The following is a 12,101-nucleotide window of genomic DNA, read 5'->3' on the forward strand; positions in this document are numbered from 1 at the left end:
CATATTGAAATATTTTAAATATTGTTTGGAATATCCAAAAATATTCTTGTTTCTAAATATTGTTTACAATTTAAAAAAATTATTGTTTTCGAGTTTTTGTTCACAAATTTAAGGAATATCTGCGTATCAAAAAAAGGGTTTGTAATTTGTGTTCAGTTTTTGGTCAAGATTTTCATAATTTCGAAATTATTTTCAGAATTTTGTATATTTCATGTTTTTCAGTTTTTGGTCAACATTTCAAATTCTCATATTTATAAAATCAATTTCCAAAATATTAGAATATGGTCAGAATTTGCTAGTTTTATTCAGGTTCCATTTTTTGTTCATACTTATTATTCAATGTTAAAAATATTGTAAAATGTTCATGATTTAAAAAAGCTCATAAATTAAAAAAAATCCGTATTGTCAAATTTTGTTCAAGGTCCAATAGGTGTTCCCGTTTTCAAAAAAATTACAAAGATCCAAAAAGGTTCAATTTTCCATATTTTGTTCCAAAAATTTCAAAAATGTCTCTGTTCTGAAAAATTGTTCACAAATTTATAGAAAAGTTCACAAATTTGAAGCAAGTTCCTAAAAATTGGAAAGAATATGTGGATTTGAAAAATATAGGGTTTTAAACAAAGCTTGCGAAATTAAGAAAATGTTCACATATTTGAGAAATTTTCAATAATTTGAAACAATGTTCATGAATCTGAAATTTTCAAGTTTAAGATAAGTCGATGATTTTTTTTAAGTTAAAGAGAAAATAATAATAAAAAGACAGAAAAAAATTCTACTATGGAAGGCTCGTCGCTTTGTCGTACAAAAACAAGAAGAAGAAGTAGTTATAAAGCACAATAGTTGAGGTTTCCCGGCTGGTTACTCTGTTTCGAATTAGACAGTGAGGTCTGGGGTTTCAAATCCCACTACCCTCGCCATTTTTTTAAGGTTAAAGAAAGATGAAGAAAAAGTAAGTGGGCCAAGCCCAGTACACAAGGGGGTATGCGTTTCGGTGGTCGACTCAGCATATATATACGAAAAGTGGGTACGATATGCGAAAGATCCATGTTGCCCTTTATATGTTTAGTGAGGGACGGTTGTATTGAAGCGGGACACTGAGGAAAAAATATGTCTGCCTTCATTATGCATCGAAAAGTCGTCCACAAAATTTTTCTGATGTAGGGGAATCCCTAATTCTTCGCTCAGTGTTTTGGGGTGTGGAAGAGGAGGGGGAGGAACGCAGCCGCCGCCTCCTCCCCCACCAAAAAAGCTAGGGTTTGTGCCTCTTGCCGCCTCCGCTGCAGGTCTGCCTCGTCTCCGGTGGCCCTAGGGCCATGGAGGCGAGGTGGATCATGGCACTGGCCGGCGAGAGGGCTCCGTTGTTAGTCGTTTCTTTCATATTTGTTAGGGTTTGTGTCCTGCTCAGGAAGACGAGACGGCGGCTGCGTTGAGGATCCTTGAGGCAAAGAGAAGTGGGAAAAACATGCTGTCGCTCAGGCAGGTCAGTGGTGGTTGGCTAGCTCAAGAATCTGACGATCTAACCCCAGAAGACATCACCTTCACGACGGGTTCTGAGAGAGCTCCGACGGACAGTGAGCTCTCGGATGCCAAGTTCGCCTGGCTCTGTGTGAAGCACGTCAAGAGCAACGCCATTGTGATTGCCAAGGTTAGTGCATTTCCCAGTGTGCCAAAGAAAAGATAGGTACAGTAAATTGCAGTTTGCAACATAACCATTGCAAGCAAAAACACCCGCCGTTTTCAGTACTTGTATTCAATATAACATCATTTATTTTGACCTTTCGCTGAACTTGCACCAATATTCGACTTTGGTTTTATGTCCATGCCTGCCTATGAACCATCTGTTGGTGTGGCGCCTCATGGGAACCTGTCTGAAACTAGTGCTAAGTGCACCCAGTGCTGAGATATTTGGCATAATCTGCAAAGAAAGAAACTCTGAACTTGCACTGATTTTCGACTTTGGTTTTATCTGCATGCCCATCTATGAACCTTCTGTTGGTGTGGCGTGTGCTGAGGAACCTGACTAAAACTAGTGCAAAGTGCAACCAAATGTCAAGATACTTAGCATAATTTGCAAAGAAAGAAACTCTGGTCTTGTATCCTTTTTCTCTCTTCAACCATTGTCAAATTAGGTAGTGCAAACTCACAGTCCTATCAGCTATTCCAAGCTTTGATTTCTACTATTCCTAAACCTACCTGACTGACCTGCCAAGTTTAGTTCAGTGAATGGTTTTGCTGAGTGAATTTATTTGACTGATCCTCCTGTGAGCGCAGGACAACTGCATGCTGGGCATGGGTAGCGGGCAGCCAAACAGGGTGGACAGCCTGAGGATCGCCTTCAGGAAAGCAGGGGAAGCCGCCAAGGGAGCCGCTCTGGCCAGCGACGCCTTCTTCCCATTCGGTGAGAAAAAACAACAACCCCATTTGATTTGACCAAGTGAGGTCTTACAGGTCGGAAAACTGACTCGCGTAAATGAAACTGCAGCTTGGAAGGATGCCGTGGAGGAAGCATGTGAGAACGGCATCAGCACGATTGCGCAGCCTGGCGGCAGCATGAGGGACAAGGACGCCGTCGACTGCTGCAACAAGTATGGGGTCTCCCTCCTGTTCACCGGGGTCCGCCACTTCAGGCACTGAGCCTAACCTGAGTCTGTATCATATCACCGGTCTACTGTCAGTCAGTCCGCCGCGGGAACTTGTGGATGTTTGTCGCAATAAGACAGGCGCAGGTGATTCTGAGTCCAACTAGGATTAATTGTATGACGGTGGCGAAAGCATTTTGCCATGTACGCAAAGTGAGGACGCCTAGGTGTTCGTCACATTGCTGAGCCAGCAGCGGCTGGGTAATAACAAGGTCGGAAAACCCGGGGCCATGTACTAGTTAAACCAAGCAAAAACCGTGTTTGTATTCAGACGTCGACATGAATCCAACTTGTGAGGCCATTCTGACCTTTTCAGATGCCAGCACGTGATCTTGGCTTGAAGTTTTGTGCTTGCCAGCAACCTTAAGATGCTGGTTTGTAGAATTATGCCAATTCTGTGGATGGGTAAAGGGTATCAGGTGCTGCCTGAGTGTAGCTTCCAGAGAAAGAGACTATGAATGATTGTTTTCTTTTTTCCTTCTGGAATTCAGATGGATATAACGAAATGTAGAAGCATTCTACTGAGAGAAGCACGACGGGAATCGTGCTGAAGCAGAATGAAATCTCAATCAACTTCAGATGCATTTGCAACTGAACAGTGTCCTGCTTGTTGCTTTGTTACAACTTGGGCAATGTACAGATCCCTGGTGTAGAACTTGAGCAACTTGCATGCTGACAGACTCCAAGAGAGTTGTATCGCGCGCTGTCTGTCTAAACCATTTACATTCTTCCATGAAGCAATTGCAGCAAACCATTTGCAATAACAGTTTCACCCGGAAAGAACCATTTGTGCCTCATCTATGCCAGCACAACCTAGCCGATCTTTCGCTATGTATGCATAGCTAACAGTCTTGACATCCTCAAGGGCACTCCTATAGCATCGTGTCGCGCCGAGCTTGGGCATCGATGTGCACGGCCAGGTGTGATGGTCTAAGAATGAGCCCAATGCCTAATGCATACCCCTACTCACTAGAATGAGATCAATGCCAAGTTTAACTCATGCTGACAACAACAAACTTCACACCATGAATGAAACAGCAGTTGGACAAAACAGAAATGCCATACCCCTACTCACTGGAGCGGCCCTGCTGACAGAACAGAATTGGTACCACAAACATTTTATCGAAATCAATCTATTACTTCTTCCACCAGCATCCAGCCACATATGACTTGGTATGGCACAAACAAACTCATCATGTAATATCACCTGCAGAAAGCATGCCTTGTAGAAGTAGGTCTTTCAGCTGCTGCCCCAACACAAATTCTAGCTAGGCACCAGTAGTGTTCTGGTACAAGCGGCACGGCGCGGCGCCACCATTAAATCACATAGATCATTTGTCCCGTTGAGTAGTACTTGAGGTCGAAAGGGTCAGCAAAATCAAAATCAGAAGCTAGCTTGTGGCTGTGAACTGTAGATTCTCCGTCGGCGAGCGGGCTGTTCAAGAGCTCTAGTTTGCAAGCTTTGCTTTTCCATTTAGCGCTGGCCAGAGGCTTCAGCTTGGCGCTCACATAATCATCCCCCGAGGAGAAACATCATTGGTCACCACAACCACCATCTTCTCCAGCACCCGAGCCCTCTCCGCGACGAACTTGAGGAAAGTGACCTCGCTTCTCGTCCCTCGGAACTCGTAAAAGAACAGCCTCTTCAATTCTTCATGCCAGAACCTGAGATTGACCTTGCCGGTGGACTCTTCAGATATGGGCCGGGACTGCAGGTGAAATCGATCAGCATACATACATAGTTGAGGTATCTTATCAACGAGGACGGCAATTAACATGCAGTATTCTAAAAAAAGCAATTATCATGCAGCAGTCAAACAAAGGTACGGCCCTTTTTTGGTGAATGGTCTGATGATTTCTTCTCATATTTTTTATTCGATATCACATTGTCAAGGTTGTGTGTTTGTAGGAGATACATTGCCCCCAAGCTTCTACTGTTCCGCTCTTGCTGAAGTCTACACTTGGTTATGGTGAAAATCCTCATCAAAAGGCGGCATTTTACGGCGGCGGGAGTATTTCTCTAGTCAATGCCCGTGGTATTGCCACATCAGTTCAGCATCATGGAAAGGTTAGGAGGTCCTGTATTTTTTTTTCAGTTCTTGCTCCAACAAAGTGGCATAGAAATTAATCAAACATACACAGGTGGTTTTGAGTCCAACTAGGAATAATTGTATGACCAGCATTCCCGCCTATGTGCTCGTCATGTTGTAACACATTGCCGGCAGGGAGTGGGTAACTAAGGACAGAAAACCAGGGCCATGTACTAGTTAAACTGGGCAAAAATATGTCTGTGTTGAGACCTCAACATGAATCGAACTTCTGAGGCCATTCTGACCATACGATCTTTTGCTTGAAGATTTGTGATTAACACCAACATTCCACTGGTTTGTAGTGATCGTGTGGAGCACAGGGATCAACTCTTGAGCTGTAGATCTGATCTCCTATTTATATGTAGTAGATTTTGTGGATGGGCAAAGGGAATCAGATGCTGCCTGACGTGTTGCTTCGGGAGAAAGAAGAAGACTCTGATTGTTTTCTTTCAGAAATCAGATGGATACACTAAAATTTAGAAGCATTCTACAGAGAGAAGCGCGAAGGGATCACGCTGAACAATGTCAATTTACTGGAGATACATTTGCAGCTGAACAATGTCTAGATGCCCTGCTCGTTGCTTGTTACAACTGGAGCAATGTCCACATCCCTGGAGTAGAATTTGAGCAAACTTGCATGCTGATAGCCTCACAAAGACCATTCAAATGCCAGCACGTGATCTTGTCTTGAAGGTTTGTAATGAAGCACAATGAAATCTCAATCTACTTCAGATAAATGTGCAACTGAACAATGTCCAGATGTCCTGCTTGTTGCCTGTCTCTGGTTTGGAATTTGAGCAACTAACATGCTGGTACTGTGTTTCTCAAAAAACACCTTGCAAAGAGTTTCGCCGCACACTGCTGCCTAAATAGTTTAAGCAATGATTTTTCCATGAAGGAATTACAGCAAACTATTTGTAATACTTGAAGCTAGGCAAAGAAATAAATCTGGAGGCCTCCTCTTTGCTAGCACAACTGAACTGGTATTTCACTCTGCATAGCTAACAGTCTGACAACCAAATGATGCCTGAATGCGTGCTGCGGGTGTGTCGGTCTAAGAATGAGACCGGTGCCTACTGCATACCAAGTTAACTCATGCTGACAGCAACAAACTTATAACATAAATGAAGTTACAGTTGGACGAAACAGAAAGACCATAGTAATAGTCACTAGGCTAGATAGCCCTGCTGACTGAACAGACTTGCAGAAATTGGTGCCACTAAACATTTTCATCTAACTCAATCGTGCTGAGACGTGCTTAGCTGAGATATTATTTGGCGGTTTGTCTAAGTTGAGACACGCATATTGTGCCGAGATTTTGTATGGTAGACCTCATCTGAGATAGATTTTGAAAAGGTGAAGATACTACCACTTCACTTACGAAATATGATGAAAAATAATATTGGACATGAAAACCACATTTGAACAAAAGTTTCGATGATTCTAGACAGCATAATCATATACTTCAACAATTCTAGTAAGATCGACTCAACACTACAAACATATGTGTTGGAAACTTTCAACCAAATATTGGTTGTCCATGAAGTAATTAACAAGGCCATCATATCATCCTACAGTAGTGAAATAATACTTTGACTTGGGTACTAGGATGGGTGACCTCCTGGGAAGTCCTCGTGAAAGGGTTTCATATCTAGGCTACCCCAACTTGTTTGGGACAAAAGGCTTAGTAAGTAAGTAAGTACTTGGCACTAACAACCTCATCATGTCATACCACCTGCAGAAAGCATGACACAGCTTGCAAGAGAAGTAGGTTTTTCAGCTGCTGCCACAACACAAAGTCTAGCTGCATCGTATGTACCAAATAGCCTTGCACAGGTGGCACGGCGCGGCGATGCCAATTAACTCGCAAAGATCCTTTGTTCTGTGTGGTAGTACTTGAGGTCAAAAGGGTCTGCAAACTGAAAATCAGAAGCTAGCTTGTGGCTGTAAACTCTAGTTACCCCGTCATCGAGCGAACTCTTGAAGAGTTCTACTCCCTCCGTTCCTAAATATTTGTCTTTATAAAGATTTCAAATGGTCACCACATACGGATGTATATAGACATATTTAAGAGTGTAGATTCACTCATTTTGCTCCGTATGTAGTCACCACTTGAAACCTCTAAAAAGACAAATATTTAGGAACGGAGGGAGTAGTTTGCAACCTTTGTTGTTACATTTTGCGCTGATCAGAGGCTTGAGCTTGGCGCTCACATTATCATCCCCCGAGGAGAAACATTCCCTGGTCACCACAACCACCATCTGCTCCAGCACCCGAGCTCTCTCCGCGACAAATTTGAGGAAAGTAACCTCGCTTCTCGTCCCTCTGAACTCGTAAAAGAACACCTTCTTCATGCTCTCCATGACGCATTTGATGGGACCGCCTTCCTGCCAGAACCTGAGATTGACCTTGCCAGTGGACTCTTCACATATGCGGCGGGACTGCAGATGAAATCGATCAGCATACATACATAAATGAGGTATCTTATCTACGAGGACAGCAATTATCATGCAGTATTCCAAAAAAAGCAATTATGAAGCAGCAGCACGACAGCAGTTATATAACTGATCTGGTTCACAGTTCAGAGTTCTGACCATGCATAAACATAGCCACTGTCCGCTAGTATTGCAAAATCGCCGATGCAGAAAATGTATCTAGTTAAGTTGATCAAATTTACCTGGACATGGAGCGTCTCCACGTTAGGGAAGCATCTGAGAAAGCCAGGAACTTTCTTGACAACATTTCGGACACCGAACTGCACCTCTATCGCCAAAATCTGGACACTAGGGACAATGATCTCCTTGCTCCCAGCCTGCAATGCAACCAAGGACAGAGAAACTAATTCAGATCATACATTGGCATTATATATTAACTGACACAGCCTAGCTACACATGCAAATTACCACCCCAACAGTGTTGCTAATCCCCAAATCTTGCACTCCTGGCTCAAGATATCCCAGCACACGCAGGTTAGGTGCATGGCCAATCTTGATCCTGGAAGTGCTGTTCTTGATCCTAGGCTGAGTGGTGTCCATCCTGTGGGAATGGGCGAGCTCGCCAAACTGAAAGAGCCTCTCCAGGCGAGGAGCATCAACCACATCGATGTCCTCCGAGAAGGAAAAGCCAAGCTGAACGCACCGCAGGCTGTGGCTGACAAGGCGGAGGCGCACTCCACCGGCCTGGTTTCCCATGATGAAGAGGAACTCCAGCACGGGACTTTTTTCAAGCAAGAAGGCGAGATCGCGCTCTTCCATGGTATTCAAGCTGAGGATGAGCTCCCGGAGGTTGGGGAATCTGGCGCCGCGTGGCACGGCGGCGGTGTCTGGGAGCCTAAAGACGCCAAGGCAGAGGCGGGTGAGGGAGGCGCAGCTGAAGAGCGTGGCCGGGAGGCGCAGGTCAATCGGCCAAGGGCGGTTGACAAATACGAGTTCTTGGACCCCCTTGGCGACGAGGGTGTCGAGACTGTTGACGTATAACGTGCTGCCTAGTCTCTTTCATTAGATCGGTCTTTTGGTTGCATTGGCTAGAGCATGCACTTCTACATGGTATCAGAGCCAAAAGGTCTTGTGTTCAAGACCCGGCTGGCGCAATTAAATTGCAGCCCACTTTCGGTTCACGTTTAGGTCTGAGGAAGCCACACGTGAGGGGAAGTGTTGACGTATAATGTGCTGCCTAGTCTCTTCCATTAGATCGGTCTTTTGGTTGCATTGGCTAGAGCATGCACTTCTACAGAGCCAGCGCGCCATCTCGCCTCGGTGCTCGTCCATGGCGCTGCAGGTGAGGTGGACGCAGCGGAAAGGCCCCGGGTGCGCCGCGAGGGCGCTGGACACCGCGGCGGTGACGTCGCGGGGAGAGACAGCACCGATGATGAACAGCCCGGACGCGCCGCCATCCGGGAGCAGATGGCTGTCCACAAGAGAGAGGGGCTCCCGCGCAAGGCGAGGGCGGCGGTGCGCGCGACGTCCTTGACGGGGAGGCGGGAGACGATGTCGCGGAGGACCCTTTCGGGGAGGCGACTGATGCGGTCGACGCCGTCGGGGACGCCAGATAGCGAGAGGGTGGCGGCGGGGGAGACGGGCGGGGCCGGGATGTAGGCGTACATGCAGTAGAGCATCAGGTTATAGCCGTATTCCACCATATCGCGATCCATGCCGTTGCGCTCCATTTTGGCGCACACTTGGCTCCTGGAGACGCCGAGGATCACTTGCGGGTCGTCCATGGCCGCCGGGTGGGGGAGGCGACGACGAGGGTTTCGGTTCAGGGAGGGGAAGTAGTTGAGGAGCGGCGGCGGCCAGTGTGACTAAGAATGAAGTGGTTGGCATGTCGCTAGCTATATTGGGCCAAATGTCGGAATCAGGCCCATGAAGCAGCTTCGGCCCAACAAAGAAATTTTTAATCTTCCCAAAGGAAAAAAAGAATTTCAAATGCTCAATAGTACTAACTTTGTAAACCACCGTCCCCTCAAAAAATAAAAACTTTGCAAACCACCAATGAAAATATTCTGGAACAAGAGAAGATTTTTTGGCTTCAGCGCCGACACGCGACATGCCAATTTACTCGGGCAGAGGGGTAGTAAGATCTTTTTTCCATCACTCTGCGACGAAGCGCAAGAAGCTACTTGATGACACGGAGTTTGGAAGGAAAGCATGCATGATGATTAACTTTTTTGGTGATTAATTATTTCTTGGCATTGTCTTAGTCCTAGGTATTGGAACCAGACCCTGACGGTAATTAACAAGGTGACGCTTTGTTTTTTTTTTCGAGAGTACGCCAAAAGCGTACCATATTTTTATAGAAGGCAGAGAGCATAATTACAAGAAGCCAATCACCAATGCGAACATTTGTACCTCATAGGACCTACTACATTCTCTTAGGACCTACTGTATTATCTTAGGTAAAATAGCATAAAACAAGATAGCCCCTGACTCTTCATTATGGAGAATGGAGATTATCCTGTCTCCAATTCTTGCCTTTCGCACAATGTTGCTTTCAAGAACCTCCTTACGACTGTCCATACATTTCTTCCATTATTTGATTATCATGTGTTCACCGTTTTTAAAAATCCGGTATGCACAGGTGAGATTCGTAGGACGACCTGACTGTATGTTCAAAACATCAAGGCGACCGTTTTGATATATCAAATGAGGCACACAATCTATCGGGATTTTCTGTTGAAAAACATAGTAATAACTTCGTAGTTAGCAATGTAGTTCAGTTTTAGAAGTATGAAAAAGATGCATGGATGTCGTAATAGTAAAAAATCTTACCAGGATATCTCCATGGAAGTTATCGTGGTTCAACACGTGCACTAGTGGCACGTATTCACCATAATTTGGAGGAGTTCGATAAAAGGCATTGTAATTCTCAATTTTAGTATAATATGCGACCAGATGATTTTTCTCCTCATAAGTTAACTCAGAGCCATCGGTGTAGTTGGTTCTGTCTACCATCTTCCACACACTCTTTGAAGAATGAAAATAAGCTATCAATGGAAATAAGCTGTCAACTATTTTGAAATAAACAATATAAATTACTTAATAACTATGTTTGAGGAACTGACATAGCGGTAGAATTAGAAGCGTATCAACAAGAACCCAAATGTCCAAATTGTCTTGGCCGAAGTCAGGATCACCAAGATCCATGGTGACAAACATACCCTCTTGAAAATCATACATCTTGCAAAGTGCTTCCCAACCCAGGCAACCAAAATTGGATACGCTCTCAAAATTGTATAGATTTACCTCAAAGTCCATACCATGATGGGTTGTTAGGTTAATTTTCTTTATTTCATTCCTCTCATGATCTTCAAAACCCATCCTCTCTAAGACATAGCGTCTTGCATGGCATGGGATAAGCTAGTCGAATTGTAAAAGACTAAAATTACACGTTGAACTAGTAGAAGTCGAGCTTAATTACGAAAAAAACACTTAGCGTCGTAGCGTACTGTTTCACAATCGAAGGCCTCCTCGAGCTTAATGCCGAAGCGCCGACCTTCGTCCAGGTGAGGTCTATCGCAGAAACCCCGGTTATCGCCGCACCAGGAGCACTCCCCGGTACCTTCTTCGTCCGACGACATTTCCTATGTTCATAATTCAAAGATTAAACTTGTACAATCATATATATGTACTACAAAAACTAAATTAGATCATTATTATTCATCACGGGTTGACTATGGGTCTGTCGAGTCTTTTCTTGAAAACTCTCAGCTCATGTGGTGTATATATTTGATCGTCGGTGATGGTAGCTCCTCCTTTCATTCCTGAGTGCATTACACCAAATTGTCTAGCACATGGGAACGAAGGAGAAGCTACCCCCACGACAACAATCGGGATTCTTCATCCTCTCATATATGGTGGATACTCTCCCTCACTGATTCCTCTCTAACATTTGTGACTGTCAGTGATGGTCGTTACTCCTCCTTCCCCTAGTGCATAACAAAGGTCTAGCACCCGGAGAAGAAGGAGAAATGACCCCCACGACAACAGTCGGGATTCTTCGGCCTCGACAGTCTTAAAGTCAACCTGAAATATCGTTTAGTTATCTTTCTAGAAAATCCAGGCCACTCGATATTTCCTACATATTCTAGCACAAGTCATGCCAAAATTCACGGAAAATTCCAGCATGACCTTTGCTAAAAGAGGACATATCGAGCGCCTGAAATTTCCCGGAACGGAAATTAATCAACATTCCGGCAAAATATAGGCCACTCGGAGGTGTAACCTGCAAACATGACCGGCCACTTGGGCAACCACATATCCTATTTGAGCAACACAAGATATACATGTTTTTATCTACATCATATCTTATAGGACTCATATTGGCATGGAGATTTGGCTGGTCTCACCTCGAGGTCAGAGGGGGTCGGTGATGGGGACGATGGCGGGGATGATGGAGGGGCTCCTTGATTTCTGCAAAAACAAAAACCCTATAAGTTATCACTAATATATCCCGAATAGTATCATACATATAACATCACTAATACAACTAAAACCCTAGCGAACGACAGGTATCAACGACGAGGATGCGGGATAGGCATCGTCGACGTCGATTGACGTCGATGTGGGAATAATTGCTTAAACAAAAAAATAACAACAAATGTGACATGTTCAACTAGTTCTATTAATTCAACTAGTTCTTACTAAAAATAAACGTACTATAAATAGAAATAAACTAGTTCTTTCTAAAAATAAACTAGTTCAACTAGTTATATTAATTTTCTTACTAAAAATACATTAGTTCTATTAATTCAACTAGTTCTTACTAAAACCAAACTAGTTCAACTAGTTTATTAATTTACTTACTAATTATTTTAAACACTTACTAAAAACAGTAAAAAAAACTACATTATACAATTGTAAAAAATAGAAAAAAG

The 12,101-nt window shown here is 44.0% G+C and overlaps 1 protein-coding gene across 1 annotated transcript; it reads left to right on the forward strand.

Moving 5' to 3' along the window:
* Nucleotides 1-1,407: 1,407 nt before the first annotated feature.
* On the forward strand, nucleotides 1,408-2,954 carry LOC119272372 (bifunctional purine biosynthesis protein PurH-like). The gene is made up of 3 exons (XM_037553876.1): nucleotides 1,408-1,645; nucleotides 2,272-2,398; nucleotides 2,483-2,954. Exons 1-3 carry the CDS (start codon nucleotides 1,463-1,465, stop codon nucleotides 2,632-2,634), a joined length of 462 nt encoding a protein of 153 aa, XP_037409773.1. The 5' UTR covers nucleotides 1,408-1,462; the 3' UTR covers nucleotides 2,635-2,954.
* The last annotated feature ends 9,147 nt before the right edge of the window (nucleotides 2,955-12,101 follow it).

Source organism: Triticum dicoccoides, chromosome 3A (assembly GCF_002162155.2).
Source record: "Triticum dicoccoides isolate Atlit2015 ecotype Zavitan chromosome 3A, WEW_v2.0, whole genome shotgun sequence".
In the NCBI taxonomy this organism is placed as follows: domain Eukaryota; kingdom Viridiplantae; phylum Streptophyta; class Magnoliopsida; order Poales; family Poaceae; genus Triticum; species Triticum dicoccoides.